This window comes from Macadamia integrifolia, chromosome 9 (assembly GCF_013358625.1).
Source record: "Macadamia integrifolia cultivar HAES 741 chromosome 9, SCU_Mint_v3, whole genome shotgun sequence".
In the NCBI taxonomy this organism is placed as follows: Eukaryota; Viridiplantae; Streptophyta; class Magnoliopsida; order Proteales; family Proteaceae; genus Macadamia; species Macadamia integrifolia.
Window position 1 is genome coordinate 6,820,737 of NC_056565.1, and position 24,937 is coordinate 6,845,673.

The 24,937-nt window shown below is 38.3% G+C and overlaps 2 protein-coding genes across 6 annotated transcripts in view; one reads left to right on the forward strand and one right to left on the reverse strand.

Moving 5' to 3' along the window:
• Window positions 1-12,039: 12,039 nt before the first annotated feature.
• LOC122088108 (ADP,ATP carrier protein ER-ANT1) lies at window positions 12,040-17,977 on the reverse strand. Its single transcript, XM_042657266.1, has 3 exons — window positions 17,563-17,977; window positions 13,186-13,557; window positions 12,040-12,632 (listed from the first exon to the last, which is right to left on the reverse strand). Exons 1-3 carry the CDS (start codon window positions 17,815-17,817, stop codon window positions 12,321-12,323), a joined length of 939 nt encoding a protein of 312 aa, XP_042513200.1. The 5' UTR covers window positions 17,818-17,977; the 3' UTR covers window positions 12,040-12,320.
• A 951-nt stretch (window positions 17,978-18,928) lies between these two features.
• LOC122088142 (RNA-directed DNA methylation 4) overlaps window positions 18,929-24,937 on the forward strand; it is a 7,318-nt gene continuing 1,309 nt past the window's right edge. Inside the window, exons 1-9 of one of the 5 annotated variants that reach the window (XM_042657302.1) lie at window positions 18,929-19,236; window positions 19,349-19,429; window positions 19,986-20,111; window positions 20,222-20,302; window positions 20,860-20,948; window positions 21,164-21,235; window positions 22,487-22,531; window positions 23,603-23,760; window positions 23,838-23,959. In XM_042657302.1, the coding sequence (XP_042513236.1) occupies window positions 19,170-19,236; window positions 19,349-19,429; window positions 19,986-20,111; window positions 20,222-20,302; window positions 20,860-20,948; window positions 21,164-21,235; window positions 22,487-22,531; window positions 23,603-23,760; window positions 23,838-23,959 (841 nt within the window). In that variant the 5' untranslated portion in view covers window positions 18,929-19,169. Of the gene's footprint in view, window positions 19,237-19,348; window positions 19,430-19,671; window positions 19,834-19,985; window positions 20,112-20,221; window positions 20,303-20,859; window positions 20,949-21,163; window positions 21,236-22,486; window positions 22,532-23,602; window positions 23,761-23,837; window positions 23,960-24,937 lie in introns of those variants that run through there. The other 4 variants (XM_042657304.1, XM_042657303.1, XM_042657305.1 and 1 more) reach the window with 4 other exon arrangements.

Below are 24,937 nucleotides of genomic sequence, written 5' to 3' on the forward strand. Positions count from 1 at the left end.
CTTTGGCTTTTACTCTTTAAAGCTTTTACATTCACCCAATCCCATTTCCCTATTATAGATTCTACGGGATTCTAATGGTATGCTGTGAGTGGAGCAGAGCATCACACTCTGATACCACCGTTTGTCACACCCTGTTCACACTGAACTGGGCCAGTGACCGGGTTAACATCGGTTAACCCAAACCTGTTAGGATCATCTGATACTGTATTCCACCACAGCATACACACAACTAATAAAACTTACCAGATCAGCGGAAGACTAAGTTTTACCTGTGAATATTCCCATAATACTTGATACCCCGAATTGTGATACAATAGTTATATACATGTGGGCCCGAAGGCATGATACTTACACAATAAAATTACAATTCACATATCAAGTACATAAAGGAAACCATCAAAATAATCAGAGTACACAGCTCGGCTAGGTATCAAAGGCTAAAGCTCAGCTCGGCATCAAGGGTTGAGCCCAGCTTGGCATCACATGGTAGAGCTCAGCTCGCCCTTAAAAGTGGAGCCCAGCTCGGCATCAAAACTGTGGTCCCGCAGCACAACTCTCACACGAGCAATCAGTGTCGTGCACTAACTCCTCAGGGGCCCACCAATCCTCTTCGGGGAACTCGACCGTGGGACCCACCCCGTGCTCCTCATATGTATGACCTGTAAAATCATCTAAAAAGGGGTGCACACGTGGGATGAGCTCACTAGCTCAGTAAGTGGAAAGATGGACCACACAGCAGTCCACACATCAAAACATAATCATATGCACTACATGCCATGTAATACATTTTAAATCACATCCACCTAAGCAACATTACTAAGTCTTTGGTTTAGTGCTACTACAGCCACAGTGCGCGTATACTCTGGGTACGAGCCGTGAACTCCATCCCGCGAGACGCCCATAGGGTTGTAGGAGAAGGCCCATCGTGATTACTCGAAAAAGTAAAATCATGCCGACCACCGGCTCTCAACAGAAAGTAAATGACTGAAATTTAAAGGTGTTGACTCCAGTAATTTAAAAGCAGTACAATTGGCCCTCTTGAATATACCACCGGGGTTGCCGACTGTCCTAATGACCCGCTAGGCGTTATGTCTAACAGCCATAGTGACCCGACAACCGCGACCACTGCTTCCCCCTAAATGGTAACCCAACACCTTAACCCCTGTTGGGAAGGGTCATAGCACGGGACGGTGAAAATCCTAAACCGCATGCTCCTATATGACAATAGTACGATTGCATAGTGCCACCGCGTCCCATACCACGGGCCACCAATGCACTCGTGTCCAAGCCGACTACGACATCTAGCCTATTAATGCATTATGCACAATGATGTCAACATTCATCACATAAGCATCTCATCACTTGGCATTTAGAAAGTAAACATAGCACACATGCATAACAATGTGAGGATGACTAATCTACATAGCATATTCATGATGGCATGACTAGACTAGATACAATTAAATGAATGCCAAACAATGCCTTGAAACAAGGCCAAACGTCCTCTCCCCACTTACTTGTAGTGTACAAGGATTCTCGTTCGGTACGGGTGAGATCCGGTGCGAGAAGCGTAGGATTTGGTGAACTTAACATAAGTGAACGGGGTTAGTACTTCACCATTTTGGAATCAAAATTAACACGATCCAATGACACGATCATGTTTAGAATCCTAAAAGGAGGTCACATGTCCGATTTGGGTCCAATCGGACGTAAAAATCACCTTCGGGGCCTCTCAGGTGGGTCAGACAACCCACCTGTCTGGCCCACCGGTCTGGACCTACTGGCAGGTTGGCCTGTCGGTTGGCCCGCCGGTCTGGCCTGCCGATTGGGCCAGGGGCCTAGTTAAGACCGGTGGGCAGGGTGGGGTTAGCCCACCGATCTAGCCCGCCGACTGTGCCCGAGGGCCCTACCCTCTCAGGTGGGTGCTCACAGGTGGGCCAGATGGCCCACCGGTCTTGGCGAGAAAACTGCTATTTCTTCCCAACTTCCTCCATTCTTTGGGGATTCAAATGGGGGCTTTTCCCAACCCATTATTCACACTTTCAAAGTCTTATAAGATGGTTCCAACCTAGATCCAGGTTAGATTTAAGTGATGGGAAACCGTCTTACCTTCTTTGCTCAAGAACACCTTCAAACCCTCAAAATCACTTCAAACCCACAATACTTCTCCCACCTTGTCAATACCTCTTCAAATCCTTCAAGATCAACACATAAATCATCTATTAAACCTTAGATTCATCATCTCAAAGGGGATTTACAAGATCTCAAGAAACCCTACTCGAATCAAGGGTTTTACTTGGGTATGGTGAATGTTTAAGGAACCCAACTTTGCTTACCTCTAAATGTAGATCTAGTGTTGAAGATCACTCTTCCGGCGCCGGAATGGGAAGATCAAGCTTCGGCGCCGCTGAAATCCTTCTCTTCTTCCTCTTCCTTCTCTTCCCTTCTTCTTCCCTTTCTTTTCTCTCTCCTCTTTACTATCCTCACCAACGTACGAGTGTCATAAATGAAAAGAAAAGAAAATCATAAATGCTATATATATACTTCTTAAATAACTAAATAGTTCACATGGATGGGTCACTCAGGTGGGTGGGTGCGCCCACCTGTCCGCCCACCTGAGGGCCAAAACTTGGAATTTTGATAGAGTTCGGGCCTCGGCGCGAACCCCACCCTTGGCATACGATGTAATATACGTATACACCTTAATATACGGCTACAATACCTATTTTATCTGTACATGGCCTTATGATAGGTGCATGTACACGGCTTAGGTACTCCCGTCTCTTCTGGCACTGGCTCAGACTTGTTGGGCCAGTCGGTGTTTAAGGTCACCCTTGCCATCATAGTCCATAAGGAGCCCGCTCTAACTCTCTCCGGTTCGGGTCCTACATAGTTAAACCGGGTCAACCGTGTAATCAGATCGGGTTTAAGAAGTAGGGTATTACACCGGCGGTGCGCGCAACCGAGGCACAAATCTGGCCGTAGATCTCATCAAAAGGTTTCTCTTAATCGGAGCTGTCCGATTAAACCAACGGACAATAGATCTAAACCGTAGGTTTTAAATCTCGATGACGTCATCATGACGTATGCGCTGACATGGTCGACGCGTTGTCGATCACCGATTAGTGGTGTAGCGTGTTTCACGGTACGCTGTCGGCTAACTTTAATAAAGCTCCTTATCAACTCAGACCTTTAAAACCTTGAAATTACATAAAATCCCCTGAAATTTCAAAATTAAATCCAGAAAATCCACCCAACACCGAGAGCATCTGTTGATTTTCTAGTTCGGATTTTTGAACCGGCTTCACGGAAACACTTATAAATTTTTCATATGATATCCGATCGAGATGATACGAAGTGTGTTGGAACCGTAACTGGACACTCTACGACTTTCTAGAATACTCAATCATCTGAATCAGCTATGTAAAACGACAAAAATGCCCCTAGACCTTTCCAATGATGTATCTTTCTCATACAAAATTAGAATACGATGAAATCAGAACCGTTGGAAAGATTGGATTTTTGTCGTATTGTTATATGTAGAACACTTTCTTTAAAAAATTCATCTTCAATGCCGAAACTGTCCTTGACTGCTACAAATGCCGTAACTTCTTCATACGATATCGGAATGTGACAAAATCAAATGCACTGGACTAGGTAAATTACAATCTATCTTTTTCATGAAAAACTGATCTTCCAAAAATGTCATTTCCATTACCAAAAATGCCCCCGAGTATAAATAGGTCAATTTTGCCAGTTTTGACCCAGAAACCCGCACCACCTATTAAGGATGTATTAAACCACTCCATGCATACCAAGCGGCTTTGTTATCTCATCGGTGACACTGGACACTGCCATATCATCATTTTCATCCACATCACCCAAATTGGCCATGTCATCACCGCCACGTGGCCGGGTTGCCAACAAGGACAACCATAAAACAACAATTTTCAGTTATTTATTTATTTAATTTTAATTGCATGGCTTGCATCTTTAAATTCTTATATAACGAATGGTTAGGACGTTATTTTAGATATATATACTTAGGACAGTAATTGGAATTAGATCACAACCATTAATCGGTTCACTTTCGCATTATTAAAAGAAATAAAAAAATAAAGTGAGTGCTCTCCTTGTGTTCGACCCGTAGCTACACTGATCCGTATGCTTGCGGTTACATTTTAAATCCCAACACCAACCAATATGGCTTTAGCGATTTCATCCATCCCTCTTTCCCTCCAACACACATTTGATTCTATTAGATGGGAGTGTACTGCAAATGGTTCATTCACCGTTGCATCAGCTTCTCGTGTATCTCTTCCCCCCCCCCTCTCCCCCCTCTTCCTCTATCATCAATCTCATTTGGCAACATCTCTGGCATCTCCCTACTGCCCCTAAAATCCGAGTTTTTCTTTGGAAACTCCTTTTGGACCGTCTTCCACATAGAGGTCTCCTTTCCTTTTGGGGTATCAACCTTCCCTCTTTTTGTCCCTTTTGCGGTCATTCTAATGTCACCAGAGATCATCTTTTCATAAATTGTTCCTTCACCTCCATTTGGTCCTTAGTCTCCACCTTTCCTTTCTCTCCTTTTGGCTTGACTATTAGTGAGTGGATTGGGCATATTTTCTCCTTTAAGTCCTCGCACTATAGCGAACAAAGAATGCTTGCCTTTATGGCACAACTCCCATAGCAGATACGGCTCAATTATAATGAATTGATTCACAATCGAGCTTCTGTAAATGCGGATGCTGTCATTAGGAAAAGTCAACTTTTAGCTTTTGAGCATATTCCTAGGACAAGGAACAATAGTTCATCGGTCTTACGGCACATTGCTTGGGTTCCACCTTCTCATCCTTTTATCAAGATCAACACGGATGGATCTGCTTTGGGCGCTCCTGGTTTATCTGGTTTAGGCGGATTTTTTAGGAATCACAATGGCAATTTTATTTGTGGGTTTGCAGATTTTGTGGGAACTACTTATGCCTACATTTCTGAAGCACTCGCCATTAGGACGGCACTTCAAATTGCTCACTCCAAGAATTTGTCTCATATCCTAATTGAGAGTGATTGTTTATCAGTGATCAACATCCTCAAGGGCAACAGCAACTCCATCTCTTGGAGAATTTCCCACATCATTTCGGTTTGTCTTCAGCTCAGCCAAAGCTTTAGTGTTGTGTTGTTTCAGAATGCTTTTCGTTAAGCTAACTTTGTAGTTGACCGTTTTGCTTCTTTTGGTTCTTCACATAGATGTTCTGTTGTTTGGGATCATTCTCCACCTCCTTTTGTTTCCTTAGCTTTGTTTTATGATCTTTGAAATATTTCCCTCCCCCATGGAGTGTGTTTTCAATAAATTTCTGTTGGTACCAAAAAAAAAAAGTGTGGTGTGCCAATTTGGTATTAGACATTGGTAAGACTGATGTGCCCCTCGTATGCTCTTTTATGTTCTTTTTTCATTCATAAAATTTTGAGTATTGCTTGAGTTCTTGGAGTTCCGAATTAGAAAAGATAATCGAGAATCAAATTTTTTTCAGAATTGTCAACAACATGAGGGGTATTTGAGCTTGGGTGGTCAATACATATATGCATAGCTTTGTAAATACGCATATATTAGATTTTCTCTTGTACCTACTAACTTGTAGGATTTTTTCTCACAAAAATGGCAAAAATTTGTATTAAGTACTATTGTCTTCGTAGTACGGTACATAAAGTTGTGATCGATAGAGTAAACCTTGAATTCCATTTCATTTAATGAAATTTCAGTCCAAGATGAGTGAGGAAAGTGATTTGAATTTAGGTTGAAATAAAATTGTGAAATTGCTATAAGAAAGAAATAAATTTAAAATATAAAGCAGCATCTAATAAGTTATGAGTTATTTCCTTTACCCATTTAATGCTGAAATGGTGTAGGCTTTCTTTCACATGAACTCACTCGCGTTGCCGCATCGAAGGTCATGAAGTGTTAGGCATCATAGACCTAGTGATATTTAGATTTTTTTTGTCCCAAAAAAGAGACCATATATGGTATATAAAGTCTCAAATTTTATGTCAATTTTTTGAATTGCCAAATAGCAGACACGTGTAGGTTCATTCAATAGGGTACATCAATTTTTCTTTTTTAAGATGGGTGGATACATATAACCGATAAAGATACAACATATTCACTCATTAGTCAAATTTTGGCCTCGAAAAAGCAATGGAAGTGTCTCAAAGTGATTCAGGTGACAAAATTTACAAGCATGCAACCATATAAAAGTAATATTCTTGTAATTTTATGAAATTATAAATTCTCTTTTCAACTGTATTTTCTTAGTTTTTATTTCAAGCTAGAATATGACTATAGGGGTACGTATGAAGTCTTTTATAACAAACATTCAATCCAATCTGATATGGTACCAAGCTAAATGACACCAGTGATGGTATCAATAATAAATAAGAGAGAGGGTTCTCTACGCTTCTAATGTGGGGTGGGGTGCAGTGGGGTGGGGAAGAATCTCCACTCCAGAAAAATACGTAACTTGAAAGAGATATATATCATCCGTATGGGGCTCATATTTTCAGAGAAACCACAAATTAATGGTGTCGTGGCAATCTTTTTCCCTCATAATAATATAGAAAACCAGAGGATTGATTTTGATCTAGCCATTAAACTGCTTAATTTGTAAATGAACAGTTGAAGTAACATTCAAAGGACTGATCAAGAGGATTGTTGACCACTCACATTCAGTTGCCTCCTGCCTGGGCTTGCAAGACTTAAGCTATTACGTTCCTAATTAAAACGTAGATAGAGAGAGAGAGAGAGACTACTAGACTAAGCCTGTCCATAATAATAGCAACCGTTCTGACAAAGCAAGGTATGGTTGCTCTGGTCTGTGCCGTCCCCTTCTAAAGGATGGAAAGGTTAGCCACACTTAGCAGAAAAGCAAAAGCAACCAACACTATATATCTCATTTTCACCGTCCCATGTAATTCCCAAACCTAGACTTCCATTTCAACTGATTATGAAGTGAGAACGGTTTGGTGATCAGTGTGGTCTGTGGTGGAGTGGAATTGTAGAAGCAATTAATGTTTTTTAATTGGTTGATTCGGTAGCGTCTCTGATAAATTCTGGTGATGGTTGAAGGGTAATTTATGTCTTCAAAGTTCTGGTTTGAATCAGTCAAGCCCGATCCTGGTTCAAGCTGCTTCAAATCACCTCTAGCTCCTTACAGCTTTAACCATGGAACCAAACACACACAGACCTGCATCTCAAGGGAACGTTTACATAAATAAACGTTCATTATTTGAATATAAGGAATATATTCATTATTCCTTTGCTTCCAGAACTTTCCTTTTTTTTTTCTTGTTTGCAAGAATACTGCTCTTTGATGCCAACCTCATCTCTTTTCATTTTTTATTTTTTCCCTTCTCTTTCTTCTCTGCAGCAAGAGCTGCTGTTGCAGCAGCTGCGACAGCATCTGGTAATGACCATTGTTAGTTAAAACGCAACTGCAAAAATAACAGGAAAGTACGGTACGGATTTTAAACAGATAAAAATGATAAATAGTACGAAGAAAAAAAAATTAAAAAAAAAAATGTCATACGGACGAAAACGAATGGTACGAGTATTAAAATGAAACAAAAAAAAATACAATATACTCATGTAATTTTACATGAGAGATTATTACCTGTATACCTGCAATTTATAACCGATTTGATTTTTCCTCCATCAACCTAAGGGTATACTTTGCTTGCCAAAAAAGAAAAAAGAAATCTGGAAATGATCATGATTCATGAACAAGATCACTCTCATCGACACTACTTGAAACAAATGTATCCACAATTCCACATGCATAAAAGCCATGGTAAATGGTCTAAGAATTCCATTGTCTACTTGGAAATATATGGCTACATTGTTGGCAGCTTCCGAAGAACACATTTTGAAATAATTGTTTATTCAAGCCATTTTGGAATAAGCTCTCTCTATTAAAGCTTATAGGTAGATTATTGTTAAGGGTTGCCTCTTCCTTTTTTGTTATTACAGTGAATTTATCCCAATAGTTGATAGATGAAAGTATCATTGTGCTCATTTTAAAAATATGAACATCTAAAGAAAACCAAGAAGAAGAATAATAAAAAAAAAAAAGCACACACACACACACACAAAAATTTCAAATGGCGACTGGCGAGAGCTATTCTGAAATTTGAAATTGATTTCTAACCTTTTTTCGCTGCGCCAACGGCCGCTGTCGACTGCTACTCACTTCGACCTGCTACTATCTAAATTGTAGAGTCCGCTAGTCCGCTACTCTGAGACTGTTGTCGACGGCCTACTAGTAGCCTACTGTCTGATTTCTAACCAGCTACAATGCGGTGAAGAATGAGGAAGAGGTAGAAGAAGAGGGTTTCCTTCGCTCGGCTGTTGTCGACGCCCGACGACCTGCTGCTGCTACTACTGCCGTCTTTTATTCTTATTCAGCTTTTTATGTTTATGATTTTTGCAATTGAGTTGTAATTTTTAAAGTTATAGTTCTATGCTTAGATCTAGGTGACAAGATCACAAGCCGTCGACCATTTTTTTTTTTTCAAATTCAATTTTTTTTTTTCAAGAATTGTTTTCTCTAGTACTAGAAATTTGAGAGAGAGAGAGAGTAATAGGCTAAGCCTGTCCATAATAATAGCAACCGTTCTGACAAAGCAAGCATGCACAAAGGTATGGTTGCTCTGGTCTGTGCCGTCCCCTTCTAAAGAATGGAAAGGTTAGCCACACTTAGCAGAAAAGCAAAAGCAACCAACACTATGTATCTCATTTTCACCGTCCCATGTAATTCCCAACCCTAGACTTCCATTTCAACTGGTTATGAAGTGAGAACGGTTTGGTGATCAGTGTGGTCTGTGGTGGAGTGGAATTGTAGAACCAGTGGTGGTGGTGGTTGGTGGTGGTGGAGGACCTGGCCATTAAAGATCCACCAAATAAGTAACCAACGACCATCATATTCCTAGGATAGACCATGCCAATTCTGTTTCCTGGTCCTACCAGACAAGCACATTTATTCATATGAAGCTAGGAACCACATATATTTAGAGAGAGAATACAATTAATTTTTTATTTACACTACAAGGGCCCACAACAGAAACAGACCCTGATATTTATAGCACAGGTTATTAAATTCTGAATGGGGATCTGAATCTACTCCAGCTAATCCTGGGCTGATCAGTGATCTATATAGCAACGTTTCTATTTCAAATTAGTATTTTTTAGTCAAATATATATATATATATATATATTTTTTTTTTTTTTATTTTTTTTTTGTATTTTTATTCATTTGGAATATTTTTATACAAAGAAAAAATTGGTATGGAAAAAATGGGAAAAAAAATATTTCTTTCATTAAAAAGAATAGGATCACTCATGAATTGCATATTAACAAAAGTATATCTTCTGAACGGTTGTGGTGGCCATGATGGTGATCGCAGTAGAGGAAGTAGAGCTTCAAAGTCGATTTATTGTGTCGATTGTTGTTACAAATATGTGTTTCTATTTTTTTTTTTTTTAATATATAATAAACAGCATCAATTATGTTTTTCCATGACCATAAAATTTGTTTTATTTTTTTATTTTTTCGTCCAATTCATTAGAAATTAACATAAAAACAAACCATAGCATACATGTTATATTCCAAATTTATTCTAAAAAAAAAGAACACAAAAACACCATAATTGTTTCTTTTAAACGTTATCATACCCTGATAGCCAGAAAAGGCCATAATCTGCCCTAATCCTAGATTTTGCACATGAACGGCCAATTAAATCTGCCCTAATCCTAGATTTCGCACATGGATGGCCAATTAGATCTACCCTAATCCTAGAATTTGCATATGAACAGCAGATCCAGACTCAAAATCAGCCTCAACCGATCCAGCCAATCCGACTTTCATTTTTTTTTCTTTTCAATCCATGACTGTATCATGTTGACGTATATCTCCATGTCCTTTCAAACCTAGGTCCAGGCCTGGACATGGGATAAGCACCTGAAGCTTGGTTGATGAACAGAAGAAGTGATGAACAAAAATTTAAGGTCAATATTGACGGTGGAGTTAAAGAAGGAAAAGGAAGATCGGATTGTACAAACAGTACAGTCACTATACAAGTTCTAGATATAAAATCCTTACAGCTTAATTTTTTATTGTGTTGTGACCCCCAAAGAAAGGCAAAGCGCAGAAGAACCATGATGGGAAATTGACTGGCTCAAAAATGCCCAATTGAAGCTTGGGTCCCAATAATGAATGCAAAGTTGAGAGAATACTTTTGAAGAATTGCACATGCAGATTTGCAGAAGAGATAATGATCAAAATATTCAAAACCAACTTGGCATCTAAATTAATAAAAAGCCATTTGTCTTTGACTGTGAGACTTAGCTCATGTCATGCTTTCATGAGCAATCCCTAATGCTAAACCAGGAAATGGAAGCAGTGAGAGCGTTTTAAATGGACCATTTGGAAGCAGGTCCACTTGAACCATCAATCATCATGCCTAAGGGGTTATTCTACCATCAATCCAAACGAGAATCAATCCAAATGAGAACTCCCACGAAAAAGTATTGACTTTTTGTTACACCCGTTTATCCCAAAAGCTTGAACAGTAAGAAAAGGCCAATAAATTTTTATGAATCCCACCAAGATATGAATTTGAAATCAAAATCATTAATCGAAATCAAATCAAGTCATTTATACTAAAATCATAAAACCATTTAGTAAATTATTAGATTATGGCTTCAAGTTTAAGATCGATTAGTTAAATGGGTTGGATCGATTTTAATCGTTTAACTTGTTGGTTTCAAACTAAATTGACACTGTGAAAATTGAACCATTTAAACTATCAAAATCGATCCGATTAACCCGTATAACGATTAAATATTTGGTTGTTTTAACAAAACATAATAGTTTAATTTAAGGAAGAGTTAAGGACCATAGAGGTTGTCCGACAATCTATTCAATAATTTACTCATATTATATAGTTATGTAGTTAAATCCTTATTTGTTCAATGCTTCATTTAATTTGATATAAGATTGAAGCGTTTATCAATAAAAGCAAATTTTAGTAAGCATGCAAATAGATTAACAAACCGATTACTAACAGTTTAGAAACCATATGGAATAATAAATCACAATCAAAACCATTTAAAACCGTAAAACCGACACCATTTAAAAACCATGGAATCGAAACCGTTTGAAAGTGCAATAGTTTAGTAAATTGTGCAGTTTTAATTTCAGCCAAACAAATGTGAACCTAATCGAACCACACCATATACACCAAAACTGGACCATTTAACACTCTTACCTGATATATACTCATGCAAACACACAATCATGTGATACCGAGGGGAGAATGTGCTGTTCTGATACATGTTACAACCGTTAATCCCAAAAACTTGAGGTTGTTAAGTAAGAGCAACAACAATGTTTTTCAAACCAGGGAGTCCAAAGTCAACTTCACCTGGGCCTGGGCCTGGGCCTTGTAAAAAGAAGGAAAAGGATCTCCTTGAGAAGTTCACAACTGCAAGGCATATGAAGCACAAAGCCAAAAACCACATGGACTAACCAAAATAAGCTCACCTTATTGAGAACTTAAATATTTAAAAGAAAGAAAAAAAAAAAAAAAGTGTTCAAAGTCAAACCCATTTCAAGTCTCTCTCTCTCTCTCTCCATGTTTGATAGCCAGGGATAGATCCGCATGGATCTCTAAGACCTGCCATGGAGGCTGTACCTTCAAAAGGTCCTGATTCAATGCAGAAAATACTTGTCACCTAACTGAAACCGCCACAAGCCACAATATGTTCAGAGCCTCATTAAATCAACTTCACTCATTATAAAAACAAACGGAGCCTTAGTAACCAACAAGGCAACAATTATCAGGATAGAAAGTAACTGCACTGCACCCATCAGGTCCAGCCAAACTAGGCTATCTCCCTGCCTAAAAGTTCAATTAATTAGAGTATTTCAAGCATTTGATTTATTTCTTTCTGATGGTTAGTAAAATTCTAAATCTTGGATGCAAGAAAAGTTATGCAGACTGGACATGAATTGCCTTGACTTAAAAGGAAAACAATTTTCACAGTCGAGGCACTGCCAAAGGAATCAATGTTATTTTTTTATTGTACAGGATATACACAAGGTCGCCATTCCCTTGATTTTCTATATGCATTTAAGGGGAAAGGCGGAAAGCGCAAGCGCAAAAAAATCATATGTCAATTCCTCTGCTCCTGTCTTGTTTCTTCTACGAATCTCCTTTGGAGTAGATTTTGATCTTCAAGCTAGTATACAAACTATTAGACTCTGGAAAAATCACTTCATGGTACTCCTTTGTGGCTCTAAAACATATCCATGTCCATTTGTAAAGCGATGCAGCTGATCATAGCCAGCGAGGACACCTGCCCCTGCCATACCAGAAAGCATGTTTGCAGTTACTCCTCGAAACAGTGCAGTGAAGCCCTCCTGGCAAATAATTTGACGGAAGGCATGCATGGAGTTACGATACTTGGTTGGCTGTCCTGAGGTAAGCATCATTCTTCGCCGAGTGGTATCAAAGGGGTATGCACATATCCCAGAAACTGTTGTAACACTCCATCCCAATAGAAAGCTAGCACAAAAGTTCCCCTGCAACAATACAAGCGTCTTGATTTGGTAGCAAGCAAAACAACTGGGACATAAATTTGTTGCCAAAGTGGATTTTGGCAACCCAAGGAAAGCATTGCATGTCAACATGAAAAGAAAGAAAAAAGATAGTTGTGATGTCTTTTGACCTAGAAGATGTCTTCCAAGAGTTGGAATCAATGGATGGTTGGCGAACCAAAAGGCCATTATCTCTGCAATGCTCAGAGTAAAATGTATGCCAATCAGCATATTCTTAAATTTTAGCCCTGGGTATTTTGCCAAGAATGCAATCAACAATGGTTACTACGGCTTTCACTAATGATGTGTACACATAATAGTAATAATCAACTTCAGGCTTCCTCTAGAATATTAAGTAAAGAAGTTAATAATAATAATAAAAAGAAAACTAAAAACAAAATAATTAATAGATATTATTATATCCCTACAAATTGGGTTTTCCAAAAGTTTAATGCTTCTGTTCATACTTTTCCAGAATGTAGCATACAAAATATCCAATGAAAGCAGGGGAAGTCCACAAAAAACTAGAAGTCATTACCTCGAATGGTCCCACCAGAAAAATGGGCTTCAGAGTATCATAGATCCCAAAGTACATCCCTCGGTAAAGAGTAATCCCCATGATTGAAGCCCCAAAGCCCCGATATAGACCTACAATCCCATCACTGGAGAAGGTCTTCCTGTAAACATCTATCAGCCCTTTAAATTGCCGCTGACCGTTGACTGGGCATTCCTTTGCATCAGTTCCAAGTCGGGTACGTGCATAGTCCAAGTGATACAGAAATGTAGAAGTGGTTGCTCCAGCTGCACTACCAGAAGCTACATTACCGGCTAACCATTTCACATACCCATCTTTCTCTTTCGAGCATCCAAAGAGGTTCTGGAAGTATCCCTTGAATGCAAAGTTGAAAGCCTGTGGGCAAGACGACGTTCTCTTTCATAACTGAAATTTTGAGTAGCAATATAAGCTTAAACAAAACCTAACCTTCTCTTGAACACTCAAAAATTTTCAATGGAGGAATAGAAAACCCACCATAGAATGATTCTAATCACAAGTACATTCTTGCCCTGATTACTTGCCTTTGCCAAGTAATACCCCAACTAGGATGGTTAGGGTTTTTCAGTTGGCTCAACTTTAAGCCAAGTAGTCTCCTAGATCAACCTCCAACTGGGTCTAGAGCTAAACAGATTTTCCCCACTTTCAGGTTCTGTTAAGCTGGGCTGATTTTCACCATTCATCCCTTAGTCCTGAGCATTCTTTTACTAATTAAAAAAAAAACAGAGTAGATTGGACTTGCTCATTATTCTAGATTCAAGTGAGAATGACACATTCATCCAACGAATAACTTGTTGAACCATAAAAAAGAAACATGGAGCCACAAAATAGCACCAACAGGGAGAAAGGAAGTGAACGAACTACAACAAACTATGGGTATTGTTGGATTTAAAGAATAACTCAGAACAGCAGCGCAGAACCCAACCACGATAGTTTAAAATAGTACATGCCAAGGACTAGTCAATCAACTTAATTATCCATGACTATATCAATTATCAACTGCATGAAGACAGAGTTGGTCAATGTACACTAGACTGTGATTCATTGGCTAGTTGTACCAAGGACTGAGACCTATCGATAATTTTATAGTTTTCTTTGCACATGTCTGACCCTCACGAGCTTATTGAAAATGCTGGAAACTTCAATTGTCCATTCTTTAAAATTTGGGTAAGGAATAAAATGACAAAAACATAGGTGAGGACAGATTATCAGCAGGAAAGGAAAAATAACAGATACATATAAATATGTAACGGCATGGAGAGGAAGCAGTGATCACATACAGGAAAATCATAAATATTATGGTGCAAGTATGTGCACCTGTCTGCATATCAAGTATTTAGGGTTGCTATGGAAATCTGTATCAATGTCAAACTGGCAAGACACATGTCTGTATTCTTGTTATAAATCTAGAGACACACTACTTTGTTTCCTATATGGAATAATAGGAAACTGTTATGTTGATCGATTTATCTATTTGATTAAAATGTGGGTGATAAGTAATTTAAATATCTCCATTCCATAAAATCAAAAATCCTTTCTTTAACTGCTTTTTGAGAATTCTGAATCATGTATAATACTATGTTAAACTTTGAATCTTAAAAAAAAAAAAACATAGTTATATCACTAGATGTGATTAAATAGTATGAGATATAAGTATGTTCATATATATAAGCAAAATTTAATGAACATTTCCTTATTATGGTTGTCTATGAAAAACTAATAATAACCTCATTAAGAGCTCCTTAAGAGGCTGCCAAGAGCAACCCATCTTGACTCACTGAACCTCGCAGAGCCAAAAGGGGATATGATTTTGAATACAAACCATTTTAGTAGTTCTTAAGCAATTAAAGCACTTACATAAATGATTGAAAAATAAAAAAGAGATGCCGTAGAAGTTCTATATCCTAAAAATTGAACTTTTCTACAAAATGACAGATGGAAACATGCAGTCAGAATGATCTTTCTCCATAAAGGGGATCTGATTGCTATCCATCTTTCCTGAATGTGCCATCACCACAAATATGAGCACAGGTTACAACCACAGCAGGTCCAAGTATGCAATTGATGCAGATAAATCATACCAATGGGCTTATTTTATTAGAAATAAGCCTTGGGTTGAGTTACATAACTGTTGGGCCTTTAGTTCAATGGTTTTTTTTTTTTTTTGGTAATGGGCTTATAATATGAGTAGAGGCAAGACATACAGGATTATTTATATGTGTCTTTATTTCTTTATTTTAATTGTTATTAAGTGTTTTAGTTAGGCTGGATTAGAATTCTATAAGACCAGTCCTCTTTTTAGTCAATTTTCTAGTTAGTTTATGCTAGCTAATTAGTTAAGGATTGGGTTAGGCACCTTTTAGTCTTTAGTCTATTTTGAGTTTTCAATAAAGGTTTGTAAGGGGGTACACTGTAACTGAATTTTGATTAATGAAAAGCTTTGTCTTTGTTACTCTCCTTCGTGCGTGAAGAATCCCTTGTGTTTGATCAAGGCCGGTTAGTGTTTTATCCATCCAAATACCCTTGCGGTGGGAAGCCCGGGTGCCCTTCTCTTTCCCTTATTCTTGTTCTTCTTTCTTTCCTCTTCTCCTCCATTAATCATGTAAGTTTTCTTCTGGTTTCTGCATCTCAAGAAAACAGGGACGTGGGACAGTCACAGACATAAACAGAAATCGAGCAACCGAGCATTCCACTTGAAAGTGTAGATTAATGGAAGTCAAGAACAGGATAGTTCGAGTTTGGGATCTGGTGATTGGTGCTTCAAAATAAATCAGAAATGGCAGATTGTTAGGACTTTTCATTCCATAGATCGCAACCGTGGCAACAAAGAAGATGTCAAGCAGCGGGTTTTCAGGTTTATTCTCATCCCTGAAGGTCAACTTTGCAAATCGATATGGAAAATACCTTCTTTAACCGCACTGTCAATGGCTTATTAAAAATTGGAACTGCAAAATTCCATCCCCATCTCATTTCTCCTCTGTTTGCCCATCCCATTTCAGTGTTCCAAATGCATCAATGGTTTTCATATTTTTGGAATTCAAAGACTTTCGATGTTCGCTTTTCTTCCTCAGTGGTTTATGCTGCTTCATGCTTGTACTTTGTGGGTTGTTATGAGGAATTCATCAATTTTTCCTGTAATGGTTGTTACAGGATTATGAGATCAAATAATGCGGGTTTTAGTTCAATTCTGTTGGTAGCAAGCCCTTCCATGGTTACTTTTGGGGTACATGTGAAAGTAGTAGGAGGTACAGAAGATTGGCTGTTTCTAGACGGTCCAATCTATAAAGAGTTCTCCAGACCTGCATGGAAAACAAGGTCCTTCACTCACATGGCAAGTTTTATCCCAATTAGAGTTGGTCAAGAGGAAAAATTAAATATTGAAAAATTATTTTTTCTCATAGGTGATAGGCAAATCCGAGATTTCAATCAGGTTTAGTTGCCATTGTTATTGGGTGGATTCCTTTCCCGGAAAAACTCTTGGCTTGAATCCAGTGACCTGAGCAGTTTGAAATTGACAAGATACTGAAGAAACTGTTAAAGGAATGTGGAACCTGTGCCAAGCTGCATTTATGGCCATTGACACTCAAAAATTTTGAAGATATTCTGAAATTTACTATGAAGTCAGTGAGGACATACCACAGCCCTTTACTGATAAAAGCTTCAGTTTTAAAGGAAGTATAAGGATGGAAATTCATAGTTTTTGTGGATATATTTGTGGACTAGAAACTGGTCTGTATTGTCAAAGACAAGGAAAAAAGGACAGTTTTGAGAAAAATAAGAATTTAAATAGAGATGAGCAAAGAAAAAATACGAGAACAGAATACTAAAGAGCAGTCAAATTTTGTCTTAAATTTCTTTTGAAATATTATTGAAGATTAAACAAAAGAGTAGTAAGACGTATCCAATGAGAAATATATATAAAAATAAAAAGGCAAATTTTTTTTCTAGATCAGAAGAAAAACCATTCAAAAATCAAGGGCACAAATTGAGATAAGAAACAACATTGGGTTGAAAAGAAGACTGAAAGAAAGAGAACGTAACTAGCAACTCTAAAGTTAAGATAAAGAAAAGATGATGTAGAAAAATTTCAGTTAAGAAGACACATGCGTACATATATAGAAAACAGAAGAACAGCACAGCCAAACAAACCCAATTTTCCATCAAAACAAGATGTAACATCAGAAAGAAAAGAAAATCAACAACAGAAGAAATCAAGCAATGGTGAACATAAAAGCATTCCCACAATTGAAATTCAGATCCAGAAACACATAACAAAAGGAATACACAGAAAAAAAAAAAAGAGAGAGTAAATTCGGATAAAGTAATGGGAAGAAGGAAGGAAGGAAGAACAATTTCAGTTACCTGGGTAGGGAAATACCGAATGACGTTGGCCTGATTACCCCTCCAGAAAGACAGGAGGCCTTCCTCTCTCAAAACCCTCTTAAAGCAATCCTCAATACCTTTATAAGGAGTCTTGAGTTGTCCTCTCTTCAACATCTCTCCTTGATTCTGCAACAACAGCTTCACCCTTTCAATAGGCGCCGCTGCGCTCTTCGATATTATTGCTGCAGCTCCACCCATCACGAAATCCGCAGAAAATTTCTCCGACTTCCTCATCGAATCTCTGAACCCTCAGAGACACACACACAGAGAGAGAGAGAGAGAGAGAGAGAGAGAGAGAGAGAGAAGGAAGGGCTGAATGGGCTCTTCTGGCTCCGGACCTCTGGTCACCGCGTCAGAGTTGCAACAATATTTTATGAATAACATATAACTGACAAGGAAACTCAGTAAGTGGTAACCAAGAGTTTGAGGTTGGTGGTGAGGTTTGCTCCCGAATCCCGATAGTAATGACACTTGTACTGTTACGTGCCACCCGATCAGCTTAGTGGGTCCCTCCATTATACGATAATTAACACAGGCGAGATGTACATGATTAAGATTCAGAACCACCAAGATGGCAGCGATCTGGTTCAACCGTTCAACCAAATAGACCAGGCGAACCAACAGATCGAACTGGACCCAAGCCTTTCACTTGGCGGCGTAAACATGCCCTAGTACCCAAAGCTCTGTGATTTCAGTTCCCTAAGGACTGGAAGAGAGAGATGGGGAAGAGGACGAGGAGCTCTTACCAGGGTGCAGGGCTAAGTTTTTTGAGAAATTCACCAAAGACGCTCTTAGTAGTGGATCCTTAGTTGCGGTTCCTAGTGAGTCCCTCTTCTATGCAGAAAATCAGAGGTAATTCCGTTGCTTCTCTTCTTTACATTTGGTTTGTTATCCTTCACTTTCGCTTTCTTTTGTGATTTCTACTTCTGGAAGGACTGATTTCCTGCATTCTTCAAGCTTTATTTGTGTTTCCAGGGTTTATTGATTCCGCCTGTATTTTTTGATGGAATAATCTGCAAACCCCTATGTGAGGAGGGAGAGAGTCAATTAATTTATGATCACAACTAAGAACCGGATTGGACCGGATCCACCCCCAATTGAAACCGGAACCGACCACCCATTATTAATTCAGATGGGCCAGTTGTGGGATGGATCGCCCAATAGTTCCAGAACCGAAAAAACAGCTTGGACCCGGCTCGAATGGTCCCTTTTAAAACTTGCTCATCCCTATCAAATAGAAAATGTCATCGGACGCTTCATCGTGTATTTTCATTGACCACATCCTACCCCGGGTTTAAAGACACTGAACTGAGATCTGAATCGGTATGACCTAGACAGCCTGGATCGGATATCATTGTGATCGGACTCGGCGGGTTCCGATTCTTAAAACTGTGATCCTACTCACGCGACAGAAATGACAGGCGTCAGTTTTACGTACTAGCAGCACCTGCTTTCAATTTCTCCCACTAGGACCGACGTACCTTCTGCTTCGGATCATCATTGTTTGTTTGGCCTCTCTGAACTCTGCAGGGGCGTTCACCACCACTGATGCTGGGAAAAACCCTTCTCCTTCATCATCGAAGCCCATGAAAGGAAAGCCAGTGGTTGTTCGGCTAAAAAGGAAAGCTTCCCAGTCGAAGGTTGACGGGCTCTGTGAGTTCAACTTCTCTCCCTTTGCCCCCCCCCCCTCCCTCTTCTTCTCATTTGATGGTATTGACGATCTTCACTAATTTTGAGTTATCTTTCCTTCCCTCTTCGTTTTAAGGGCTAGAGGAAACTGAGAGGCGATTCAAACGGACTTTATTAGATTTTGGGAAGCTATCCATCTCTGGTTCGACTGGGAAAGGTGAGCGGAAGCGCTAAGCTTTTTAATGAATTCACTTTTTGAATCGGGATCTGGAATTGGTCCCTGACCGATTTTGACCCCAAATCGGCATAATCCAGGCATATATGGTATTTCCGTACAGGATCGGATCGGGATGAGCATCAGCCGATTCCGATTCCGATTCCGATTTCGATTCGATTCGCGATTTCGATTCCTAAAACCCTGATTATATATCGGGCGGAGTTCTACGGACCTCCAACTGCTCGTTTTTATATAAATATGAAGAGGTACTTGTCTTTCGGTTGAGCGCGCAAATTCTCCCGCTGAGACAAATATTCTGGTTAAGAGCTTCATACCATAATCAAACTTTAATTTTCTTCTTTGGCATTTGATAATTGATACTCTCTTGGAGGCAACTATTTCTGGTATTAATTTCTCTCATGACCCTCTTTCTCCCCCTCCTTTTTTTTTTTTTTTTTTTTCGGTTCTCTCAAATTTTTCCATGGAAGCCTTACTTCATCTTGATTATTTGATGTCACTGCAAAACCCCAATTTACATTGTTTGGCTTCTCTGCAGGGGCGTCCACCATGGCTGATGCTGGGGAAAGCTCTTCTTCTCCATCATCATCGAAGCCCATGAACGAAAAGCCAGTGGTTGTTCGGCTAAAAAGGAAAGCTTCCCAGTCTAGGGTTGACGGGCTCTGTTAGTTCGACTACTCTTCCTCCCCTCCACTCTGGGGGCGTTGTTCTCATTTGATGTTATTGATGGTTTTCACTAATTTTGAGTTATCTTTTCTTTGCTCTTCGTTTTAGGGCTAGAGATAACTGAGAGGCCAGTCAAACGGCCTTTATTGGATTTTGGGAAGCTATCCATCTCTGATTCGACTGGGAAAGGTGAGAGGAGGTGCTAAGCTTGTTTTTTTCTTGTTGGAGCTTTCTTTGTAATCTAGTTGAATTATGATAGAAATAATGAAATTTACAGAAGCAATAGTTTGTTTCTTTTTTTTGGGTGAATAAGCAATAGTTTGTTCACTTTTGTGCTTTTGAATGGGTATATGTAGTATGTTGGTGATTTATTAGGGCTTGTGTTCTCTGACCCCTACTTGGTGTGGTGTTTCTCTAGACTGTAGAAAGCATTAACTACATATGCAATGTTGCCAAAAATAGTTGATATTTCATCTGGTCCATTCTGTACTAGGCAAGTTCAATGTAACTTTGTGTATCCAATGATTTAGTTATTGTTTTTGAAAAACACCAACTTTTCTTGTCATTCATTATTTCTGTGTCAACTCTCAACGTCTGTAGAGATATAAGTTGTTGTTTAATCTATTACATTTTGCATCTTCTACTCTTTGGGTGAATTCTATTTCAATCTAGTATTATTTATATGTTTATTTGTTTTACAATTTTTATTTCCATTTTGCTAATGCGATATCATAATTTTTGTTTAGATGAATTGAAGACCAAAAAGATATTTGTACAGCACGTGGAGACAGTTAGCAATTCTGAGGCTGCAGTTGATATTTTGCATTCATTTGTGGTCAGTGTAATGGTCTCTTGCTGATAACTACTTTTATACTTCCCTTATTTCTTGATCTGCTCATGACTGCCAGGTAACAACTAAGATTTTGTCCACTGAGTTGGTTTTTGGGAAATGATCTTTGTGCTCTTTGCCAAGTTGTCAATTCTTGTTTATCTTCGGGATATGTTGAGCTTAATTGTAAGCTACCTAACAAGTGACTGTTTTCAAAGCAGCCTGAAACTTCGGACACGTCTGGATTCAGAACGAAGATTGAGGAGCGAAGACACACCTTCAAACAAGAAAATGTAGGTTCTTTTTCCCCCTCTACCTGGAAGTGCGGATATTTTGATGTAGATTTGTATACATGCATATCCTCATCAGCTGAAGCTGGAGAACCTTTTGGCATAGTCATTGTGGTTTCAAAAGGAACCTTTTTTTTCTTTCCTTTCTCATCGTTCTTAGAAGATAGAGTTGTTGAATTGTAACCCATGGATTTTTTTTTGGGTTGACCTTTCCAAATTGCTAAAAAGGTCATAGGTTGACGCAAAATTGTTTTAAGTCACTTTATTTGGGACTATTACTGAACTATTCTTTATTTCTCGTTTGGTGAATGGAAAATTTTATTAGCGACAGGAAACTCTTGTCCCATGTTCCCCAATATCCTTTTCTTTTAATAATTGTTGCTTTGCAAAAGGAAAGAAATTGAATTGAAGAAGGTGCTATTGCCATTTTTCATATTTTTAGTAATATTATGGACTTACCATTCGGGACGTTTTTCCACTTTCATGATAAGTGGGGGAAGAGATGGAAATTTCTTGGAAACTTTAGTGACATGTTGGTAAGGTGTTGGGGTCAGCTTTTCCATTTTTTGCAAACTTCTTTGAATAGTCATGAGAATTTTTTCCTGCTATTCTTATTGTTGTACGGTATATTTGAAAACATTCTCTACCGATGTTTTGTGATGCTGTTGTGGTGTTTGATAAGCTGTGTCCAAGACTAGCCTACGAAAGATCTAGATTGTGGCTTTGTAATGTGGATTTACTGGATGGTCAATGCTACCATATTGACTTCATATTTTTTATGCCTGGCATTGTTCAATCCGTCTTTTTTGTTCTATCATTGTATCGAAAAAGCAATCAGCATACCTGAATGTATTTCATTTTCCAATGCAATCAGAAAAATGCATGCAAAATTACCTTCCAGTTAAAATTGATAAAATTGGACTGAGCATTCAGCAACATTTTCCAATGCTTCAAAGCTGATAGATCCAAACAAAGCAATGAATTGAACCTTAGTTTTGTGAAAACATTTTGTGGAATCTCAACTTATTTCCATCATATCAATGATTTAAAATGGTCTTCTTTATTTGGAGCTGTTCATTGCTTGATTTTAGGGTTACTGGCATGGAGTGTTGAAAATTAATTGTACATGGTTCTCCATTTAATATTTGGTTTACCTTTTTCAACCTACGGTGGCATAGGATTTCTATCTTTCTTAAAGTCGGGATTTAAATTTTCAGATGTTTCAACTAATACTTTTTTCCATCCTGATCCTAGCAAAAGCGAGATCGACTGTTATCAAGGGCCAAGCAGAACCATGAGGTACGTTAACTGGTAAATTTAGTGCCTACTCATGTTCAGTGTTTTAAGTACTTCTCTTTTTTTGGTGACATTTTTCATGTTTCTTTTGGAGAGTAAGGTTTCTCATGTGACGGTTTTGTTACTCTTATAGCACATTTGATTTATTTTTATAATATCAAACATTATGTTCTATGATATAATCATGCAACATTCGCAATAGATATATTGATAATTTATCATGTTTGAAGAGATTCTTCTTCCTTTTTTTTGGGTGGGGGGGTGGGGGTGGAGATAAGGAATATTTTAAGGATTCCACTTATTTGGTCCTTAAGGATAGATGGTTTTTATTCCTAGTGAGACATCCTTATCAGCTATTTGAAAAGCTTTGAACATACCAGACAATACACACTTTTCCTGTTTGACATTATGAAAGTAATCGCGGGTACTCATTTTTTCCTGAATCTGCCTCAAACAGAATCAAGAAATATTCTAGATTCTCATCGTTCAGGCATTGATCAAGACAGCTTCTGGCAAAGCAATTCAGTTGATTTTGCCTTGTGAAACCTGTGTCATGTTTATGGATCCAGAAACTGGTTCTCATCATCGTTGGGGAAAAAAAAAACAACTCAACTCTTTCTTGCCATTTTTGTTTTGAAACAATGATCATACTCAATAAAAGTTAATTAAACTCAAAGCAAAACTCTATTCAATCGTTAAGTATTTTAATCTAACCCAAAACACTTGACCCCTAATACCATATACGAACTTTATAGCTTATAAATTAGACCAATTACAATGAAACCTAAGAAAATATAAGAAAAGGCCCAATCTATAATATAACTACCCAAAGGTCAATTTCAGCCCATTGGACCACCAGTTTTGTTGAAGGGAAGAAATAGAAGAACTTGGAAGAATGTTTCATGCTCCGCATTCACAAATCAAGTTCGGAATATGAAACATCGATGGAGTATTTTCGTCTTAAAATATATGGGGAATAAAAAAACTCAATATCAAGAACACAAGGATATGAACAGTTGCTAAATTAATTTTAATTGAATGCTTGCAGTATTTCATATCCTTTGTTCGTGTCAGGTTCTTGAAAAAAATGCTCGTTTTGAACAAATATGGAAGAGCCGGAAAGAAAACAAAGAGACTGTGCTTGATGATTCACTACGAGAAATATGTCATCTCTATGATGTTGTTCGTGTCGAGACAGATGAAGAAGCATCCATTGAGGCAGAAGAGCGGGTGTAAGTTTAGCCAGTTTTTATTATCTCTGTATACACTGTTCTATTTGTTGCAATGATTTATTTCCTGTCTGATGCAGGGATACCTCTTTGGAGGATAACACAATTTTGTGTAATTATTTGCCTCTAATAAGAGAGTTCCTTCCTAATGCTGCGGCAGAAATCGAATCTGATATTCAAGCTTACATGTCCGAACAAGGAGGTACTTATCCTGTTATTTCTACCTCTTAAGGATAAGATCTTTACTTTGTATATGTTTGTCTTCAGCATACCACCCCAAACAATTGGTGTTGAACTGCTCCAAAAGCTTATAGGAATGACCATATGAGTAAATCTTTAGAAGTGTCTGTATCAACTGATATGTTATGCAGGACAATGGATGATAAGCCCTGATAGTAGCAGGGATCAAAAAACTGTCAATAAGCCTGTTGGTAATGGGCCCAATTAACAGAAGATTCAGACTTCCTAGGGAATATGATTGGACCAAATTGTAGTTCTGGTCAGGTTTCAGATTACAGAACCGAGTATGAATGTCTGATTTAAATTGTAGCAGCAACCCAGAAGTTTAAAGAAGAAAAAGGGTAGATGGCAATGCAAGAGAGAGGGAACAGAGGATTCAATGGAAGAAAAGAAAGGAAGAAACAGAAGGAACAGAAAATAGATTCAAGGAATAGGACCAGTGTCTGCTGGGTTCCTGAGCAGCAGAACCACTTCATGAAAACAAACATCTCTTCCATGCAATCTTACATGGCAAGAGGATGGGGTACATTCTTTTATGTAGAACTCTTAAAATCTGACTCCTGTGACTAAAACTCATTTAAACCTAATACAAAGTAAAGCACTACTGACGAATAATAGATTGGAAAGAACATTATTTGATTCATAAAGTCACAAGGAAAATTACTGCTCTAATATACTAATAAAACTGGAACTAAAAAACCGTTTCAAACTCCTAATGATACTAGGAAAATACTTAAATCAAAAATAGAATTTGTTGACCCCCTTTGAACTAAATGTTTGGGTTTATAATTGAGCCCGCTACATCAAATTTTTTTTTTTTTTTAAATGCCAGGCCCATAACCATAAAACGTCAAATAAAGTTGCATTTGACCCTAGTTATGTGGGTTATAGAGCCTAGGAAATAGGACATTAAAGATACAGAGTTGCTAGGATTTTTTTT